The sequence below is a fragment of the Lampetra fluviatilis genome, chromosome 54 (genome assembly GCF_964198595.1).
Source record: "Lampetra fluviatilis chromosome 54, kcLamFluv1.1, whole genome shotgun sequence".
Classification (NCBI taxonomy): Eukaryota; Metazoa; Chordata; class Hyperoartia; order Petromyzontiformes; family Petromyzontidae; genus Lampetra; species Lampetra fluviatilis.
The window spans coordinates 8,696,050-8,717,963 of record NC_136328.1 but is presented as its reverse complement, the minus strand read 5'-3'; the positions used below and the strand labels follow the sequence as shown (position 1 = coordinate 8,717,963).

Below are 21,914 nucleotides of genomic sequence, written 5' to 3'. Positions count from 1 at the left end.
GGGGAGGTGTTACCTTCCTCCCCTGGTATACACGAGGTCGTGGGTTCGCTCCCGACCCTGATGCCTGCTGTATATTTGGAGTTGGCGTGTCTCTCTCCCCGTGGTCGCGGGGATTTTTCTCCGGGTCCTCCCGTTTTCCACTCCACATTTAGTTGGCTGCTATAAATGTCCACACGATAAGCCACTTTGTTGAGCTATCAATTGTGATAGCCAGGTTGCTTCTGAAGAGCTACATAGCTGAGTGAGCCTTACCTGGTAAAATAAAAACACTTTTTTTTTTTTACCTGGCCACCAAAGGAGGTGGAGGTTGCTACACCCCCCCTCCCTTTGTCGTTCAAACGCAATCGTGCTCCGAGGTGACACCATTTAGCAGGAGGGCAATGGAAACTCATCCTTCGACGCAGCAGCTCAACATAGGAGGCATTTCACATGCATGTTTTAGGCTGTATTTTCAGTACTGGAATACAAAGAACAATGAAGAATAGTCTCACTGCAGGCAGTTACAAGCTGCCGTCTCGCACAGTAGAAACCAGTGTACACATACATACCTTTACAGGAGCACCATTAGCCATAGAATAGCAGCTCGCACTTTGGAAGGTCAACGCTCTACCCTCTGCATATGCCGTTGCAAGATTCATCTCTTGTTATATCGTTGAGCTAATATTCGTTAGTAGTTTTTAACTACGCTCTTTTTAGACAAAAAAAAAACAGTGTTACGTGGGGGTGGGCAGTAAAAAACAAAGAGAAACAACGTGGACGACGCAGCAAGCCATGTAAAATACCTCCTGTTCCAGCCATGGAAGGTTCTCTCAGAACGGGACGCTTCGCACACGGGTCAGCTCAATGGAATGCCTCCGCACAACAATAACGACAACACAACGCGTAACAACACTTGCGGGCCACCGGCATCACACGTGCGGGCTTTGCGTCGCGCAAACGCACGTTGAACGTTGAGAACATTCGCTCCTGAACGCATTGGTGGGACTACACCACTGTCGATGGCAGGCGCTCTTCGCAGGGTTTCAATCCGACCTGGCCGGGCTTTCTTTATTTTTACTCTAACCCGGGCCAAGGCCTTCCCCCCCCACCCCCAATGCCCACACCTTGGTCTCAGATTGTTGGTCATAAAATAGTTTTGAGTTTTATTTTCAACGCCCACAACAACCGCGCGCGAGTTTTGTGCACGGGCAGCGGCAAGGCACCGCATTGAGAAACACCTTTGGCTAGCTCGAGCGGCGATGGCGCTTTCCTCGGGCTTGAACGCCAGCCCGTGGCCAATGCCGGGACGTGGTTCCCCCCCCCCCCCCCCAACAAAACTAAATATTGCCCCGCAGACGTACGTAACGCTTTAGTGTCACAAAACGAAGCTACCACCCCCAACCCTGCTAGCGCCGTGCAGGCACCCACCGCCACTACCCGGTGCCCCGCCACCGTGCCGGAAGCCAGTTCCCCACGGGACGGGGCGGGGGGGAGTGGCGCCTTAAATCGGCACTCGGCTACGGCGACCCCCCCCCCCTCGCTGGCGTTGAGTTGAGCTCAGCTGCGGCTCGCAGCCCACGGTGCAGGCGGTAAACAAGTGCGCACGTGTGTGAGAGTACGAGTGCGAATGTGTGTGTGTGGCAGAGGATGTGATGGTGTACGGTAGTGTGCTACTGTGTAAGAGTGTGTGTTAAGATATTGTGTGAAAGCGTGACGGTGTAATATGATAAAATGGTGTGGTAGTACGAAAGTACGTGTGTTTCGTTACAGTGTGGTAGTGCGCTTGTGTGTGTGTAATAAACAGAGTGCGCGCCCTTGCGACAGAGTTCCTGCCGTAATCAAGCTCTCAAGCCGGTGCAGCGACCGGTCAGTACGGCCTCGTGTACACCCTGCGTTCTCCGCCAGGGCCCTGCCCGTAGCCCGGCGCTCCCAGGCGCTGCGTGGCGGCGCCGGCGCCCGGCTGGTGCGGTATGTACGGCGTGAATTCCGCTGGTGCCACGGCTGCCGTGCCGTCGCATGCCTCCGTTGACCACACGGACGGCGGGAAGACCGCTGGCGCTGCAGAGTCTTCGTACCACGGCACCGGAGGACCGGCGTCCGGGTACGGAGCCGTGCTGGTGGGCACCAGCGTGGAGGCGGCCATCCACGGCGATTTGAGAGGCCACGTTTTTGTCTTTTCCTAGTAAAAGGCAAACGCAGTGAGGCGGAGAGACGCCGTCAATAACGTGATTCATTATCCATGTCATGACTATCCTTGTTTTGCCAAGAAAGCCTCTATGGGTCTCAAGACTCTTACAGGAGGGGGTTGGTATTGCCATGTGTAATCCCAATGGAATAATTTCCAGGCAGTTTCATTTGCATTGTATGGTTTTTTTTGCTATGGGAGGGAACCGGGAGGAAACCCACACACAACAGAGGGAGAACATACAGACTCCACAGAGAAAGGTGCTCAAGTCGGGAATGAAACCCAGGCTTTTCTTACTCCGATGCAGAAGTGTTACCACTGTGCCACCCTGCTAACCGACGTCAAAGAGTTGCGAACGCCGAGTGTTTTCACTAACAAATATGAATTGTGTACGACACTTAAAAATATAATGCGTCGCAATGCGGCGTGCCAATTTTACCGCCCAGCAGCTTGGGAGTTCGCATCGCGTGTCAGAAAAATAAAAAAACGGATGCGCTGAAGAGCAGCAGCGGGTCACGTGACCCTCGCAAGCCCCAGTGAAGAGGCTTTCGGTAATATTTTTTAAGCTGAACAACGCGTTCACAGTTCCTGGCGAAGCTCCCAGCTTGTGGAAGATAAAGCATCAGAGGACAACGTGCCGAACAACACGCAGGGTCTGGAGCACATCCCAGAACACAAATCTGAGAGATGTTTTAAAGAACAAAATACGTTGGCGGTTACCTGCGAGACGGTGTCTGGTGGAGCACGGGGCATGGACAGCACGGCCGCGACTTGCTGCTCGCCGCTGCTGTGCCGCCTGCGATCGCGCGCACACACACGGCATTCATCACCACGCTGGCTACCGCACAACAGCTGGGGCAAGTGAGCACTGCAAGTGAACCTCTGTGTGCGGTTTAACGGTGCAGGTCGGCGAGATGTTGGGTGTTGATGTTGAACTTCTTTCGCGCCGTACATCGCCAACCGTGCTAATAGGAGGTGCCAGCCGACGACGATCGCAATAAACTCCCAGATCGTTGCCTGCGCTCGACGAGACAAGACCTCTGCGTTGGGAGATGACGTAAAATTGCATTGCAATTTCACGGAATGCACATAAACATTTCGCTTTGGCTAAATGAAAAAGGAATGCACCCAAACTCTTCAGATCTCGGGTGCGAAGCAGCGGTTGAGTCTGGATAGTGCTGTGACAGGCCGACCAGCAGGCCTGCAGGGCCACGGTGCCATCAATAGAGGGTCAACGCAGGAAAATCCATTGTTGCGCAGGCAGTCCACCCAGAGATACGAACGTCCGACTTACGTAAATGCACAAATAACGACTTGCGAACGTTCGGTCGAACTTATGAACCAAACCGCGGAACTATTTTGTTCGGCGGAGCGATCTTCCACGAGATGTATTGAGTCCCGGTATACCGCGTGATGCAAAGACAAAGACCCCCCCCACCCCACTATAGCCTTAACAGACTGTTGGGGCAAGTGCTGTTAGCGAGCACCTGTAGAGAAGGCCGGCAAGCACACGAAGGGGGTAGGTGGTCAGCACCATGCCCGTCCACCACCCGCGTTGATGCAAACCCTTTCCCAAAATGAAGTCAGCATTAGGACTAAAGGTAAGTGAAAATTAAACTGATGTTTTTCCTTATCATGTTACTTTATATTATGTTTTATTTACTATACTGTATTTATGACAGTATTACATGCAAATGTACAAATATGTTATTGATGAGTTGAACATTGCCTCCCTTTTTTGTTGAATCTAATTGTACGTACAGCATGCACAGTACACATACAACTATAGACTGAATTCCGAGATACGGACAAATCGACTTACGAACGGATCTCGGCAACGTAACCCGTTCATAAGTTGAGGACTGCCCGTTACTTTACACCTATGCTGCCACACCATCGCCAACTAGAACCGACCAGCGTGGTGAAGTATGGTCAACTAACCCATGCACACACCTGCACGGTGCGGGGAGGGGGCATCAACCAGCAATAGACCTGACGCAAAAATGGGCTGCAGATTAACACGAAAATGCAATGATTTAAGCCGATGTAACGAGGCGTTTTGCACAAGCGTCCAGAGTCAAAACGCCGTGCCCTCATCGGGACGGATTATCGCGTAGCGGAGGAGTTAAGGGAGCTAACTTCTTTCGCACCGTACGTAGCCAACTGTGCTAATAGGAAGTGCGGAGGTAAGAACAACAAACTATGGATCTCTGTGTGAGTATGAAAGTATGTTTAACACATCGCGACCAATAACATCCATAATAGAGGTTTTTGGGTTAGATCGCGTAAATATATAAATGTGTCGTTAAAACCTGCCACCACCCGACACAGCCAACTAGTAAGGGTTCAATTTCGATAGATTCTCTAATTAGGGCAGCGTACAATACAAAGGCAGCGTACTTCAATCGAGATTACCTTTGGTAGGGCTATTTTAATAAACACAATAGTCAGGAAGGTCAAGTTCAAAGGGCTCGCATAATGCACATGCATAATGTACGTTGCCTCAGTAATCCCCCCCCCCCACATTGTGCAAGAGCGCAGAAGCGTGGTCAACACATCTACGCCTCTATATAAGGAACGAAACAGTAAGACTTCTCCACAAATATGGCTGTCGCCTGATTAAGTTAGTTGTAATCACTGGCGAAACGTCGTACTCAGATTGTAAATGTTGTGGCTTGGCTCTCCAACACACCGGTTAGTGCTGTACTAGTGATGAATTGGCACGTTCTGTTGACGTGACAACCCTTACTAGTTGGCGGGTTTTAACGACACATTTATATATTTACACGATCTAACCCAAAAACCTCTATTATGGATGTAGGTACGTACGTTGAACTTATTTCGCACCATATGTAGCCAAACGTGCTAAGCAGGTGTGGGGGAAGGACAACTAAACATAAAAAGCAGTTCTAAAAAAATTAGTTTTCAATCTAGACGAATTAAAAGTGCATAGCTCCAGTGGCTGCCTAATATCGGAAGGCAGAACGTTCCAGACGGCCGCAGAAGCGCATCTAACAGTGTGCGATCCGGTAACCGTCTTGGTTCAACGGCTATCCAAAAGCCGCTGCCAGGACGACCGGAAAAACGAATCTAAAACATCCCAAACGATGGTGTCGGCTGCTCAGTGTCCGCATGCGGCCTCACCGACGCTGGCTCACGGCCGCCACCAGGTCTGGCCCCGAGAACATGGAGAAGCACGCGTGCCCGTTGGCCGGTAGGGCCTCCTCCCCGTGTTGGGTCGGGCGCCCGCCCAGTCCGAGCCAGCCAGCTCCTGGCGCCACCCTGCACAACGCACCTCCGATTAGCACGGTTGGCTAGGTACGGTGCGAAAGTTCAACATACGTACAAAGACAAAGATCCCCCCCGTTGTAGCCTTAACGGACTGCAGAGGCAAATGCTGTCAGCGAGCACCTATGAAAGCCGGCACAGCACACGAGGGGGTGGGTGGCCAGCACCACGCCCGGCCACCTTTGTCTTTCTAGTGTCCATGTTTACGTACTCATTGGGGGCTGAGTCGACCTAGGGGAGCCCCAGGATCGGTTCAGATAATCGTCACTGGTGTTGGTGACCGTGAGCGGGAATCGAACTCGGGTGGCGGGGTTCATAGCGCACTAACAGTTGCACTACCGCTCCCCATCCTAGACAACAACCGCCATTCACCACTAAGTGGCGGTGACGTCACCACGGCGCTTGTGCCAGGCTATGTGCACTTTAAGGCCACGTGAAGTATCGAACGCCCGCTGGCAGTAGGTCACAGAATAGACCCAAGTGCCATGGGTTGACCGAGATGACTGGCCGATGCACAATCCTAGACAACACAGGTACACACAAGCGCACACGCAATGGCACCCATCTCCCTCTGACGGTGATGGCAAAATCAATGCGGTTGTGCACTCGCGATGTGGATGATGTGGGCGATGTGGGCGATATGAGCGGTGCGGCTGCCATGGATGGGGCGGTCGCTGCGGTTGCTGCCGGCGCTGCAGCCCTTTCTCACTTGGGCATGAACGAGTCCTTGCACTGCCAGGCACGGGCGGCCTCCCCGATTTCACGAGCTGCCGGCGCCGACTGCCACTCTCCCGCCGCCACCGCCTCCCCGAGTGCCGGCTGCGCCTGACTGCTCGGTGCCGCCCGGTGGCCCGGGCCGTGCTGGTGCTGAGACGACTTCTGCTGCTGTTGGTGCTGCAGCACTTGCGCCAGGCCCGTCACGTAGCGCGCGTACTCCGGGTCGCCCTTGACTGACGTACGGTGAGAGTGGGGCAGGGGAGAAGGCAGGCGCCATTAGAAACCAACGCTGCTGCTTGGAGGAGCTCCGTTGGCTCTCGGTTACCCGTGGGCGGATGATCTGGGTTGCTGATTAACCGTACTTGCAAAAAAATTACCAAACCGTGTTCACGGCTGACGGTTTCTATTATGAGAAGCACCCTCAGTGATACGCGGTTTATGTGGTGAATTAGCCACTTTAATTCGGAACCAACCACAACAGTGAGTTCCCAGCTCATCAAACCCTGCAAAAAGCACGACAGCAAATCGTCGAAACAATCCTCCATTGCGTTTTCGCGTCGTGCCGAGCGCTGTTTGGCATTGCGTCCATTTTGCTCCGCATGCCGGGGGCCTCCTTTCAGGAACCGAATTGTCGGACATCGCCCCGAACAACACACAGCACATCCCGAGAAACACACACGGAAACAAACGGCACGACCGCTAAACCTACGCCGCGCGGTGGTCAACTCGTCACCTGCGGGGTCGAGGGAGAGGAAGGCTTCGGGGACACCGCACAGACCGTCCGGCTGGAAGCGATTGGGCCACGTGTTGTTCCTCACGTGCGCCGTCTTGGCCGTGCCCTCGCCGGGCCCCGGCCCGAGCCGCCCATGCAGCTCCCACGCCGACCAAATTCCAGCTGCCGCCTGCGCCGCCTGCGCCACCTGCGCCGCCTGCGCCGCCTGCTGCTGCGGAGTCAGCGGTGGCGGCAGGGCGGCAGCTCCGGAACCGGGGCCGTGAGGCGACCCCTTGAAGAGCGTGGTGGGGCCGAGAGCACCCAGCATCGGGGGCGGGAAACCACCGCCAGCACCGCCGCCGCTGCCTCCACCGCCACCGCCGCCGCCGTAGCGTGGTGGGAACGACGCTCCCGGGTCCGGCGTGCGGCGCTGGTTCATCGGCGACGGCTGCTGCGACTTGCTGAGTCCGACGCCCGACAGGAAGTCTATAACCTCCTGCATCTCCTGGTCGCTCGGCAGGTTCAGCCCCGTGCCCCGCTTGACGCTCGATCCCGCCACCGCGGCGGCGGCGCCGGTCGCGCCGCCACCAGTGCCGCCACGTGCCGGGCTACCGGAGGACGCGAGTTTGGCAAGCGGCCCGGAGGCGGCCTTCCACGAGCCGGCGCCACCGACGGCGGACGGCGGCACAAAGGCGCGCGCCGCCTTCTTGTCTTCGTCGTGGCGGGAGGGGCCGCTCTTGGCGGCGCCCTGGAACGTGACGGAGGCGGCGTGCTTCTTGGTGAGGCGCGAGGTGAGTCGCGAGAACGTCTTCTGGAAGCCGCCGCTCGGCTTGGCGCTCGCCGCCGTGCATTCTGGGAGCTCGGCCATGCTGGGCGAGTCGGCCGCCTCGCGCCTCAGCAGCAGCTGGATGCAGGGCAGCGCCTGTGCCCTGCGAGCGCGCGCATGAGCACCAGCCTCGTCAGCTGGATCAACGGGAGCCCAAAAGATTACGCGAGGGGCGTAGCCACACTTTACCCCACCACAGCCAACCGCATGTGACCTGCATATAAATAGAGTTGGCAACTAACGACACACCAATTTAAATCAATTGGAGCGCACGCGTGAATATCTAAATGTGTTAAAATGAATTGCTAGCTTATGGGATAATGTTCGATTTAAGGGAACAGAGAGAAGAAAACGTACGTTTGAGATAAACACATTTTTTTTTTAAACAACACAATAACAAAAACGCAGAAGAGCTAATTCCGTCAAATCACAGCTCGGAATCGTAAAACGTCACCCAACCAGCGGAGACTCTGGCAAATGGCCACACGCTCGGCGAATCGCACCACCGCCTATTTGACGGGCGCCCGGACGCCTACAGTGACCGACGGGGTGCCGATCATAAACGAGCGTACGGCGTCAGTTTGTGCTGGTGGCGCGACCCCCCCCCGTTGTGCCCACCCACCTGCCCGCCCGCCAGCGGGCCGGCTCGAGCGTGGCGGTGTAGAGCACGTCCACCAGCGCCACCGAGCGCTCGGGGTCGAGCCACCGGCGCAGCAGCGACATGGTGGCTGGGTCCTCCTTCACGCACCTGTGCACACCGACGGGACACACCGCGACGCACCACGACGCCGTTACTGCCGGGATGACCGTGACGTCATTGCGCACAGTATAATACACGGGGATACCCCGATTTAAAGTCTGTTAAAGGCTATAACGGGGGATCTTTGTCTCTGTTGGTCCTAAATTGTATTGGACTCCACAAGGGGTTTTGACTGCGGGCCACACTTGATGTGTCTGCTGATACCTGGTGGCACAATGTGACAAATAAAAATATTGCCACAAGAACCAGGGTCATGCCCCATTCATTCCGACAATCGCTTCCTAATATCGGAAGAGCCTCACCAGGTGGACGGCACCTGCACGACGATCTTGTCGCCCTCCTGGCTGATCTGAGGCGTGTACGCCTCCCGGTTTTCCACCTCGGCTGTATCAACCACGACCTACAACACACACACGCGCGCGCGGGTGTATGCCAAGTGGTGGCACATGCACGAGCACAAATGTACGTACTTACATGCACAGACACGGGAGAAAACACACAGGTGGGCATCTAACATCGGGAGGGATAGACGTCATCTCGGTTGAAAGATGCCGCGATTGACAGACAGAAGGATGTTGGACAAAGACGGTCACCGCATCGCACGCTTTCAGATGCGCTCCTGCGGCCGTCTGGAACGCTTTTCCTTCTGATATTAGGAGGCCAGTTGAGCTATATGCACTTTTAAATCATCTAGATTGAAAACGCATGTCTTTATAACTGCTTATTGTGTATAGTTTGTTGTCCTTCCCCCGCACCTCTGATTAGCACAGTTGACTACGTACGGTGCGAAAGAAGTTCAACATACGTACATACGGAAGTGGAGATATGCTGCAAGGAACTACCAGCGAAGGAAACGCTTGTGGCCTGCAAGAGACCAAAAAGGACCAAGTGAATAAGTCTCACCAGCCCAGCCTGGCCGAACAACAGCTGCACGGCCGTCTTGCAGGCTCCGCGCCACACCGAGGGGCACACGTGTCCCAGCGTCTCGCGCCCAAGCTCCTCCTCGGCCGCCAGCGTCTTGTGTCCGGCGCCGCCAGCCACAGGAGCTCCATTGGCCCCGGCCAACGTCGTCGCCGCCGCCGGCACCCCCACACCGTTGGAGCCAAGTTCGCTGCCGGGGACGATTTTCACGGTGCCGCCGGCATCGCCGGCGCCGTCACGTTGGCTGGAGCTGCGCGGCGCCGTCGTCACGCCCAACGCCTCCTTCAGAAATGCCCGCATGGCTTGCTGCAACGCTCGTGAAAAGAAACGACACCGGCGGGCTTTAGGGGTCGGCGAGGACAGTCTGGGGGGTTGTCACAGTACCGAGCCGGCAGCGCTCCGAGGCTGGGTTTGAATCCAATACGGAAATTCACTCAGCCAGCCACCCACCCACTCACCCACTCGCGAACCCAGCTGCTCAACCACCCAAATACCCCATCCACCCAGCGACACTGCCCCCACCTATTAGGAAACCACTGGGAGTTGTGTGCAATTCTAAATCCAGACTGCAAACTAATTTCTTTAGAAATGCTTTTTGTGCTTAGCTTTTTGCCCTTCCCCTGCACCTCCCATTAGCACGGTTGGCTACGTACATTGCCCAACAAGTTACATCCGCATGCGTACTTACAGAAGTGGAGAGACACTGCAAGGAGATACCAGCGAAGGAAACGTACATACACATCCACTCCACCACTCACCCACCCCCCAGCCAGCCAGCCAGCCCAGCCACGAAGAGGCCACCGCTCGTACCATCTTGGCAGCGAGGTTGTCGGCGGTGGTGAGGCTGCTGGAAGGCACGCCCTTGAGGTGCACGCTGCCGATGTGCAGCGACACGGTGGGCAGCTCTAGGGCCACCAGGGCCTCCGACAGGCGGCTCATCCCAGCCTGCTGGGCCTCCGCCTCGATGCAGCAGTCCTGGGCACAACAACCACGGTCGGTTAAATCCAATGCCAGGTCAAGGCCTCACACCAGGCGGTCGCCATCCCTCAACAAGTTTTGCAGTGCGACACACGCACAAATCGATTTCACCACTGCACCTTCTGCGGTGGCCGTATTTTCGGGCATGTTCACTCCCAACCTTAATGCTCAAACAATGGGCATCACAGTTCCCACAGTGACGTGTCCTGCCCAAAAGCCCGCCTCTTACTTTTATTAGCAGTACCCCCCCCCCCCCCAAGTAAGGGGGGAATTAAGACGTCGCTTAACTGCAACTGCGGGGAAAAGCGATGGATCACTCACAGCGCCGATCAGTGCCCAACACAATTTTTGCAGGAGGTACAAACGGAAATCATTCACCATCAAATATTTCTCCAAACCCAACACGTGCGGTTACAAACTCAGTGCGTTGCATTCCGAACGCCAGACGAAAGGTTTGTCGTACTCCCATTTGTGCTGTTGCATTGGAAGCTATGTTGTAGTGTTATTGTTGTGCACCTGTGGTCCCGACCGCACCCCCCACTGTCCGCCAGCAGTCTTCGCTCACCTGCAGCAACTCCTCGGTGTGCGCAGGGCTCCGGTGGAACCCGGCCTTCATGGAGAACTCACTCTGGTGCAGTCTCTCCAGGGCCTGCATGTATGCCTACAGAGCAAGCGGGGCAAGTGCCGGAAACACGCCAAATATTACCGCCACCGCTCCCAGCGCATGCCACCACTACCACGACGCACACCAATTCACACCACCAACACAACCACCACAACAACCACGTCCTTCAACACCACAAGCGCAAGCACCGTCACCTTCACCACAAGTGCAATAACCAGACATGTAGAAGGATAATTTTAATGTATTAAATTAATTTGCATGTAATTTAGTTTAAATAGCCATTTAAGAAACGCAAAATCATGCTAATAGCATCTCTCATGCGCAATGCTGTCTCGTCACGGTGTGTTCATTGAAGTGGTTCAACTCAAGGTTTTTTTTTTGGTTTGTCAGGTAGAGAATTCCATACAACACACCTCCTTTAAAGTTAACAATACACCTCCTTCAAATACCTGTTCCCCTACGTAAAAAAAAGTATTGTTTACACAAAGATCCCCCGTATAGCCTTAACAGACTGAAGGGGCAAGTGCTGTTAGCGAGCACCTATGAAGGCCGTAACGGTACGAGGGGGTGGGTGGCCAGCACCACGCCCGACCGCCTTTGTCTCCCCAGTGGCGATGTCTACACACCGCACCAGGTACTAATTTTGAGGCCGAGTCGACCTAGGGGAGGCCCGGGACCGGTTCAGATAATCGTCTCTGGTGTTGGCCGCAAGCGGGAATCGAACCCGGGTCACTGGGTTTATAACGCAGCGCGCTCACCGCTGCACTACGCTCCCCACATTGAAAGTCAACGAATACAATGTTTACACACCTCATCAACCACACGCATCATTACTGGCCTATCAAGAGCATACATCTTACCTATAAATGTCATTGTTTGTCTGTCTGTCCATGTGTGTGTGTGCGGCCGAAATTTGTAAAGAATTTGGCTCGTAAACCGTGGGGTTTACGCTTAAAAGAAGTTGCCAGGTAGCATGCCATAAGCCCCGTCCTGGAACAGCGCTATTCCGATTTCGCGTCCGTCACCTTTAAAGTAATTTAAATAGCGATTTAGTGCTGTTTTCGTTTATTTATTACATAGCGCGCTCGACCATACCAACTCACACGCGTTCGGTGGGGGGGGGGGCAGGTCCCTACCAAGTCAAACGCATTTGGTGGGGGGTGAGGGGGGATTTCTCTTTCGTGTGGACACTGCGCAAGGTAACACACACACAGATTTACAGCTCCCTTCAAACATTTGTTACCATCACTGTTAATTCATTACAAAATTTCCTTTTATAGGTTAGATTTAATGACAGGGATGAACCAATGTTTTTGAAGAATAGCCTTTTCTGTACTCTTGAGGCATAAGCAGCAACGCAATATCACTTACTGCACAGGGGAAAACCAATAAATATACTCAATTACGTCATCATATTTACACTTGCCCCCTCAGTAGAGGGGTTGAGCAGTGATGTTATGTCAATTACGCTTGATTGGTGGGCATCGGCTCATAGTTACAGGTAGGTGAGGTTCATTTTGTATTCGTTGACTTTCATTAATTTTCCGCCCTTACTCGCAGCAAATGTTCGCACCTAAATCGCAGTCGCTCCTAATTACATACTTATTATACACGCGTGCATTTCCCCTCTCCCTTGCTTCTTTCGCTAAAGTCACGTACATAGAAAACTATTATTTACAAACTTGTTTAGTCTATATAAAAGTTAGAGTGTGCGTGTGTTCGTCCATGTGTGTTTAAGTCGATGTGTGTGTGTGTCAGTCGATGTGTGTGTCAGTAGATGTGTGTGTGTGTGTGTCAGTCGATATGTGTGTGTGTGTTTTAGTCGATGTGCGTGCATAGTTCCATGTGCGTGTGAATCTATGTATGTGTGTGTTTAAGTCGATGTGTTTGTGTGTGTGGGTCCATGTGTGTCAGTCGATGTGTGTGTGTACGTCGATATATGTGTGTGTGAGTCCATGTGTGTGTGTGTTAGTCGATGTGTGTTTGTGCAAGTCCATATGTGTGTGTGTGTGTAGGTCAATGTGTGTGTGACTATGTATGTGTTTGTTTAAGTCCGTGTGTGAGTCGATGTGTGTGTTAGTCGATATGTCTGTGTGTGTTAGTCGATATGTGCGTGTGTGTTAGTCTATATGTTTGTGTGTGTGTAGTTTCATGTGTGTGTGAGTCTATGTGTGCGTCGATATGTGAGTGTGTAAGTCCATGTGTGTGCGTGAGTTGATAAGTCAATGTCTGTGTGCGTCTATGTGTGTGTGCGTAAGTCAATGTGTGTGCGTAAGTCGATGTGTGTGTGTGCGTCGATATATGTGTTTGTGTGAGTCCATGTATGTGTGTGAGTCCATGTGTGTTAGTCAATATGTGTGTGTGTGTTTAAGTCCATATGTGTGTGTGTAGGTCGATGTGTGTTTGAGTCTATGTATGTGTATATAAGTCGATGTGTGTGTGCGTCAATCGATGTGTGTGTGTGCGTCAATATGTGTGTGTTTGTCAATGTGTGTGCGTGGTGTGTGTGTGTAGACAACTATTATTTAACGATTAAGTTCGTAATTTTTAAAACAATGTGTGTATCTAAGTACATGTTTGCGTGTGAGTCGATGTGCGTGTCTACCTCCATGTGTGTGCAAGTCGACGTGTGTGTGTGTCAGTCGATGTCTGTGTGTAAGTCGATGTGTGTGTGAGAGGTGATGTGTATGTGTAAGTCTATGTGTGTGTGTAAGTCTATGTGTGTGTGTGAGTATGTGTGTGTAAAGCTGTGTGTGTGTGAGTCGATGTGTGTATGTAAATCGATGTATGTGTGTGCATCCATGTGTGTGTGTAAGTCCATATGTGTGCATGCATCCATGTGTGTGTGTAAGTCCATATGTGTGTGTGTAAGTCCATATGTGTGTGTGTAAGTCCATATGTGTGTGTACGTCGATGTGTGTGTGTTTGAGTCGATGTGTGTGTGTAAGTCTATGTGTGTGTGAGTCGATGTGTTTGTGTAAATCCATGTGTGTGTGTCTAAAGTCACTGTCTGTGTTTTACTCCACGTGTGTGTGTAAGTAGATGTCTGTGTGTTTCAGTCCATATGTGTGTGAAAGTCAATGTGTTTGTGTGTGTGGGTCGATGTCTGTGTGTGTGTGTAAGGCTCGTGAAGGACGCTAATGGGCAGTTGGAGGCAGTCACCCTCCAACAACAACAGAGGGCGGAGGAGCGACATTCAACAACGAGAGGAGCGCCGGGTGGCTAAAGCACAGCAAGTTGGCACAGTAGGGGGCACAGGTGGTGCATCAGCCAGTCATCTCAGTCTTCTCAGTCAGTCGACCTGTGGCACCTGTGTCTGCCCCGTGACCTCCTGCCAGCAGGCGTTCGACACTTCACGTGGCCTCAAGGTGCACATAGCCTGGCACAAGCGTCGTGGTGACGTCACCGCTATTTAGTGGCGAATGGCGGTTGTTGCAAGTCGATGTGTGTCTTTTTCGCTCCGGCAACGCCGGGTACTTTCCGCGAGTAGAATATATAACCAAGAGGTGGAAAAAAAATCCCCAGGTAAAAGAAAAACGACGCGCAAAGGAAAATCAACTACGCAAACGACTGCGATTGTCCGCGGGGCAATGGAGCACAGCCGCGGGGCAACAGGGCGCGCACGCACGGCGCATCACCTGCAGCGCGTGGTCCACTTGGCTGTTGAGCTCACGCAGCTGCGCATCCGCCACGTGGTTTCCCTGGCAGCAGAAGAGCTTCTGCACCTCGCGGCCCACGAGCGTGCCGTCCGGGGCCCGCCCGCGGAGCGCCGCTGTGGCCTAGGCACACGCGCACACGGTGGTGGTGTCGGTGAGCACAGTCAGACCAGTACGGCCACCTTTGTTTCGCCGCATATGTATATAAAATGAAAAGTGTGTTGTTCGGGAAAAATGGAAGGAACTGAAAAGAGAGTAAGACCTAACAGAGAATGGGCTTGATGACATTCGAGTTTGGTGACAGAAAGGTGTGGCACTACTTGAGCGTATTGGCACAAGTGGAAACAAATGATGAAATGTGCAGTGGACACCTACGGAACTATCTGCCCATGGATCGTGATGATGGTGATATATGCACGTCTAGGCACGTGTGTACAAACCTCGCAAACGACCCCACATCCGCACTCATACAAAAGATTTCCCCGTAGAACCACAACGAACGGTTGGGGAAAGTACTGTTAGTGAGCACCCATGAAGGTGAGCAGAGTGCACGAGCGGGACGGTGGTGTGGCCGACACCACACCCGGCCGCCTTTGTCTCTCTAGAGTTTTACAACAAGGAGGAATTGACATAGGGGAGACCGTGGACAAGTTATGATATCGCTCACCACGTGGGAATGTTCATGTTAGAAGTGGAACGATTCACTCCCCCGTGATTCAATAAATTTCACGATTCGGAGTCGCAACTAGATCAACAATGAACCATTTTTCTCGGCTCGCTCATGCAGTCTTGTTTGTGCCTTTGTTTGCTCCATTAGCTTAGGAGGTAGCACGAGCACACGTGGAATACATGGAAACCATATATTGCGAGTAACCAATTCTCACCAGCACGATTCGACCCATGCGTCACAGTCGCGAAAATAGATTTTAATTTCCGAATCGAGACGCCGATGGAATCAGCTCAAGCGCAGGAAGCTTGCCGAACTGTCGCATCGCGAGAGCGCGAGGAGTGGCGACGTCTTGGGGACGGCATTTAACCAGCAGTGGAATAGCTCATGCATGGTGCTGCTGCTGACGATGATGAAACTTAATTGGAAAAGTGGTTGTAACGGCAGCGCCTGACCATACAACCGGACACCACCACCGCCGCACACCTGCACAGCCTGGCGCCAAGTCTGCAGGGCGTCGCGCTGCTCGGTGTCGGGGTCAGGGGGCGTCCGGCCGGCGTCCGGCGCCAGCAGGTCGCCGGCGAGCTCGTGGCCCAGCGCCCGCGCCACGGGCAACAGCGTCTTGACGCCCTGGGAGAGCACGCTGCACTGCAGCCGCACCAGCATCGAAAGGCAGGAGCCCATAACCTGGGACGGAGAAACGGTGGCAACAACACCAAACAACGCGGCAACCGTCACACCACGTCCGCGTCGGTTAAGTCGATGGGGAAAACAATGAATGAATCGGAGGTTGGAGAGAGCCGAGCTGGCACGGAGGCTCAGGTCCTGGCTCGAATGCAGGCAGCTGCACGTGATTAAATTGTGTCCTCAAGCGGAGAGAGTTGTATGGAGGTAATTAAACGTAATATAAATGTCGCATTTTTCAAAAACGGAATTATTTTCAGAATGCTGGTCATCCTTCAATACAGAAAGACTCTTCCCCCCACACCCCCGATGAGTTTTTGCTCGGCGAAGTTTTACTACCAGTGAGCGGCAAGTAATCAGGTCGAGTTCAAAATCCTGGTCAATAGAATAAGTATCATATCTATGGAACTTTTTGGCAGTATAAAAAAACGGCTCAACCCAAGCTATTAATACTCTGATACTTGCGTTGTCTATGTACTGTTTGCCTTTTGGAATTCTCTGATAGAACACTGGTGGTGAGACAAGGCTGTAAAAAGAAGTCTCTGGTGTAGGCCAATTAGTTCCAAAGACAATGCATGTATTATCAGAGTATGTTTGTTTGCATGTTTTGCCACAAGTACGTGTGGTTATTGCAGACTTGATGCCTTGCAAATAGGTATCTATTTGGTGTTTGAACATCTTAACACCTTCTGTGTTATTGCCAGAAGGGGTAAAGACTATTATTATTTTTTCAAAATAAATATAACTTTGTGGGAAAGCCAACAGCAGTTGTCCTATGGATAGAAATGCCCTGCCATGGGACTGTCATTTCCACCACTGGCTCTACAGGGCTGTTAACAGGAGACGAGCAACTCATCAATGCTCATTCGAGCGGCAGCTCCCTCCAACGTTCGACTTCCGAGCGACCGCCAATCGCCGCCGCGCCCACACCTGTATGTCCTGCCTCCCCCTCTCCGCGCCGTCGCCCGGCGCCGTCGGTCCCAGTCCCCTGGCGATCTCGGAGACCTCCGCGCGCACCAGCGCTGCCAGCGCCCCGGCCGTGCTCCGCACCACCTCCTGCGCCTCCGCGAACCCGACGGCCGCCTCGCCGAGCGGCGTCCCGTCCAGCGCGCGGCCAAACGAGGCGGCCGCCCGCGACCCCGCGGCGCAGCACGCGGCCAGCGCGTCCAGGTACGAGTGGACCTCCTCCGCCACCCGTTGCGCACGGGCGGGGCCCGGGGGCGACGCTGCCGGTGCAGCCGCCGACGGCGAGGCCGCCGTCGGCGCCATGGCTACGGTGGTGGTGACGGAGGCGGCAGTTGTCGCCGCCGCCGCCACGGAGGCATAGGAGGGCCAGTCGGTGAGGGTTTGCTGGTTCCCACCGACTGCCTTCCGCGGAGGCCCTCCGAGCGAAATCTGCGGCTTCATGGCTTCCATTGGCTCAGCCTTGTCCTAAGTGGCGAGTAAAAGGTGGACAGATGCTGTTTTAAATGTTTGATTTCACGTGGATTTGGCTGGATGAGAAGCCGTTGAAGAATGTTATTCATATGGTCTAGCGCCGACAGATGTTGCATAGATTAATAATCAGATGTATAATTTGTGAGATATACATAAAAGCGAGCGGGCTTAACTAAAATACACGGCTCCAAGAGACCACGGCCGTTGGCCATGACTAATGACAGCCAGGCGCGAACCAGCTCCTCAAACATCATCATCTCATACGGTCTCACAATGCAACAATCTGGCTCCTGTATGTACTACACTATTTTATCGAACAATTTTTTATTTTACCAATTGGCTTATCACGTAAATATGTATAGCAGCCAAATACTCTAAAACGCATGTTTCTAAATGTGGAGGGAAAAACGGGAGGACCCGGAGAAAAATCCACACGACCACGGGGAGAAAGACATACACTCCAAATATACAGGCATCAACGTCGGGATCGAACCCACAACCACCTGCACACCACGCGAGGGAGTTAACATCTCGCCACCGAAGCGCCCTATGATACAGTAATCGCTCCATCTCCAAGGTGGACCAATTCCCTCCACCGGCTGCCACTCCGCCTTTAAGTCTCCACCACGAGCCCTCATCCCCCCTTCTAGCGACGCGTATTTGTTGTTTGCAATGAGATCACACCACTCCTGCAACTGCCAGAGGAGCTACCATTCATCACGATGTTCAAAAAGGGAATAAAATTAGAAACCACGCCGTTATTCTGTGGCTCGGTAATGTAAAATTTGCTATGGCCAGAGGGTGAATCTTATGTACACTTAAACAATGCAAACATAGTACAATGTTGCATATCCAAACATCATAGACTCGGGGTTGGTCGGGGGCGCCTGCGGAGCCCCTCAACCATTTACGGCCTTCGGCCAGAAAAGTCACAAAAAAATTGCACACGAACGACGCATTCATGCAAGCACCCGATGCTCCGTCTTGAAGTTTTGAAATGTAACATCTTTGAATTGTATTATGTTTTGAATTAGATAACTGTATTTCTTCATTAAAAGCTTATATCATCTTACATCTGGAAGATTTAATTGAAAATGACATTTCGTGTGAATTTTCTCTCATCGTTAAGTAGATGGCCTTGCTGGGGGTTCGGTTCAATGCGGACTTTCACCTGTTTGGGATTACGGGATCGAGATAAGGCGACATAGCTAGCCGTGCGAGAACATCGCTGTCTGCAGATCGATTCCAACGTAATCGAACGTCTGTCCCTGCGCCTCCGTCGTTCATGCAGTGGGCGCGTAGGTTTGCAGCACCCCCTGCATGAAAACGACGGAAAGTGCAGCGTTCATCACAGATAAAGTTGTGCGCTTATATCATACATACTCATTAGCTGCTAGTTTCCAACCCAGTGCATCCTTTGCGCATGGTGGGTGCGAGTGTCATTCACAAAAGCTATCTTTTCAATGCCACGCCTTCTTATTCTCACATCAGTTCACGTACTCCTGAAGCACAGTAATGCACCTTCCCATGTTTAAGGCAGTTCACACTTTTTTGCACAGTAACCTGTTTGTGCACAGTGGCGCAACTGACATTTTCTATAAAATTTCAATATCTGACCTTTTTACATCCACCTATATAAATTTAGATTTAAAAGTGCATGACAGCTCCAGTGGCTTCCTAATATTGGAAGGAAGAGCGTTTTAGATGGCCGCAGTAGCGCACCCGAAAGCTCGCGATGCAGCGACAGCCTTTGTCTGGTGGCTAGCGAAAAGCCACTGCAGCGAGGATCACCGGAGTTTCCGTGATGGTTTATGCAAGAGTACTTGCACTGCAAATGTTCACCATCCGAGCAACAAGTTTACGCCGTGAAGGCCACCTCGGCCGCATCGCCTGGGGTGTTTGAAGCGAGTGAGCGAGCGAGCTTGCCAAAGGGGCAGGGAAGAGGGGTGGGAGCGAGGACACTGCTCAGGAGCCACCTGTGAGTGGAGGTGACGGCCCGGGGCTCAGCGACTGCGCGACCCGGCCCGGCTACGACGCGGCATGGCCCACGCTCGTCCGTGCGGCTCCTGGCCTCCTCTCACACGGGCCGCCCAGCAGCTGTTACTGCTGCTGCGTCTGTCCACGAAGGAAAAACATCGCACACACGCACACCCATCAGCATCGTTTTCCTGCTGTCAAGAGGAATTTTCCGCAAGTCTTTTGTTTTCAGGATGCTTGCGTATCCGCTCTGTCTGTTCATCGTTTGCTGGTCACTCCTTGGCACAGTTCATGAGACAGCAACAGCACAGCTGAAGTGGATTTCTCTTGAGGAGTGCAGTGTCCTGATATGCGGTCACGTGAAAACGTTCTACGAATCCAAGCGGCCTCACTGCTGATGAGACTCAAAAAGTGGAATCTGGTAATCATTGTCCAGAAAACCAATCGGCTGATGGGAATAAATACATATTTCATTATTATGTCAAGAATTGGACTTCAGTCTGTTCAATTATAACAGTAGAAGTTCATGCTCCACGGTGAGGCATGCAAACGACGAATGTGTCGAATATATATTTTTTTCAAAATATATTTGCGCTTTTATGCTCCACTGCCAATACGTTCCCAAAATATTTGTACATCAACTCGCTTCCTTTCGTTCCACCCTGCTCCGCTCATAGCCACCCCCAACGCTCATCTCCTTTCTGAAAATATATTTCTTTTACAACAACAAAAAAAGCCGTTCCGAAGCTTCCAAAAATACACAAAGTTCCCCTCTATTTACAGAGGGCATCTCGTGACGCATTATAATTCCACATCGTATTGCGTAACAGCCTCAAAACAAGTACAAACGTGTTCTTTTACTACGATTATTTATCCTCACAGAGTAAAACGCACAATTATTATGCTTAATGATAATAATCAAGCAGCGTATTCTTGTCGCCTTCTTAGCTTTAAAATGACGCAATGGGCGTCGTGCTGTCACATGGTAGCGAACGGCCTCTGCAGGACTACTTCGGAGGTCCCGTCCAGCTATGTTTAGAATCACCCCGATCTCGGAAGCGAAGCAGGTTTGCTTGGGCGTGGTTACTGCTTGGATGGGAGATTGCGTGAGGAAACCTGGCGTTGTAGTCCTTGGGCTGCGAGCTCGCCAAGAATACACGGCCGTAAGGCAAGTGGCGAGGAGATTTTAACTACCTCGCCTAGTATACAGGGGCCGTGGGTTCGATCCTGAACCTGACGCCTGCTGTATATTTGGAGTTGGCATTTCTTTCTCCCCGTGGTAGCGTGGATTTTCTCCTGCTCCTCCGATTTTCCCCTCCACAGTTAGAATCAACACGTGTTTAGAGTATTTTGCTAATGCTATACATGTTCCACATAAGCCGCTTCGTTGAGCTATCATTTGTGGCCTGGTCGCTTCTTAAAAATAGAGCTACGTAGCTCAGTGGGGCCTTACTTGGTAATAACATTTTTTTTATTTTCGTTTTTTTCAGAATAGCAACAGATTCATAAATCCAACTGTGTGGCGAAGCCAACCTCTCGCGAATGGAAATGAACGTCCATCCCAATGTAGCAAGGACCCTCCCGAAGAAAGTATTAAGGCGCGGTGGAGATCTCCTGGGTAAAACAACAATAATAATACAAGTGGCGCTGATATCAGAAATGTCCCCTTAGTCCACGCACCGCTTTGCGAAATCCTCACAGGATAAAAAAAACAGCGCGTCCGCTCCACAGAAATCTGACGATCACAGCAACATCGCTCAGAGCTGGAAGAAGCCGAGGCAAGCGACAACACCGAAACGCAACAAGAGTCGTCAATTTGTGACCGAGTCGCGTCAACTCGCCTCAATCGAAGAAACCCAGCTTAGTCACTGCCAGGTGAGCCTCAAGATTGGAAACTTAGAACGTAAGAAGCGAGGCGACGCAATGTCAGCCGGCTTCGCGACCACCGAGTCAACACCGAGGGGAGCCGGGGAGGGAGCGGCCGCGGCGTCCGTAGCGTGCCGATTCCCGGCAGGGAAACTAGGCAAGACCGGGGTGAGGGGGGGGGAGGTCGCGGACTGCTCGGAGGCCTGGGCGCACTCGGCTTCCCGACCGCTTCAGGCGAGAAACTGCGGAGGAAAGGACGGGAGAGGGAGCGGGGAAGACAAAGGGGGCGCGGCAATGGGGAGCGAGCGCGACGCGCGCGGACTTGGCGTTACCTCGCTCAGGGCGTCCCCACAACGAAGCGTAGCGCCGCCATGTTTGGGCGCGACCCCCGGCGCGTGTACACCGGAAGTGGATCCGGATCCGGTTGCCGCCCCCCCCCTCATTCTGTCACCCCCCCCCCCCCACACAGTCCCCCCCCCCCAAAGTCCCCCCCCCCACAGTCCCCCCCCACAGTCCCCCCCCCCCACAGTCCCCCCCCACAGTCCCCCCCCCCACAGTCCCCCCCCCACAGTCCCCCCCCCCACAGTCCCCCCCCCCACAGTCCCCCCCCCTCACAGTCCCCCCCCACCGTCCCCC

General features: G+C 53.0%; 1 protein-coding gene across 1 annotated transcript; it reads right to left on the bottom strand.

Annotated features, from left to right (window-relative positions):
- Window positions 1-432: 432 nt before the first annotated feature.
- Window positions 433-21,677, bottom strand: GARRE1 (granule associated Rac and RHOG effector 1). The gene is made up of 15 exons (XM_078879706.1): window positions 21,611-21,677; window positions 19,412-19,550; window positions 16,929-17,429; window positions 15,801-16,001; window positions 14,630-14,770; window positions 10,932-11,027; window positions 10,199-10,363; window positions 9,371-9,694; window positions 8,770-8,867; window positions 8,330-8,455; window positions 6,903-7,810; window positions 6,162-6,402; window positions 5,309-5,446; window positions 2,885-2,960; window positions 433-2,158 (listed from the first exon to the last, which is right to left on the bottom strand). Exons 3-15 carry the CDS (start codon window positions 17,412-17,414, stop codon window positions 1,847-1,849), a joined length of 3,312 nt encoding a protein of 1,103 aa, XP_078735832.1. The 5' UTR covers window positions 17,415-17,429; window positions 19,412-19,550; window positions 21,611-21,677; the 3' UTR covers window positions 433-1,846.
- Between the last annotated feature and the right edge of the window lie 237 nt (window positions 21,678-21,914).

Excerpts from the sequence above, each read along its gene's own strand:
- GARRE1 (XM_078879706.1), bottom strand. The coding sequence starts at position 17,414 with ATGGAAGCCATGAAGCCGCAGATTTCGCTCGGAGGGCCTCCGCGGAAG. Across the intron at positions 10,364-10,931 it reads ACACCGAGGAGTTGCTGCAG|GACTGCTGCATCGAGGCGGA; the intron begins GTGAGCGAAGAC and ends TGTTGTGCCCAG. Across the intron at positions 7,811-8,329 it reads GCCCGCTGGCGGGCGGGCAG|GGCACAGGCGCTGCCCTGCA; the intron begins GTGGGTGGGCAC and ends GCGCGCTCGCAG.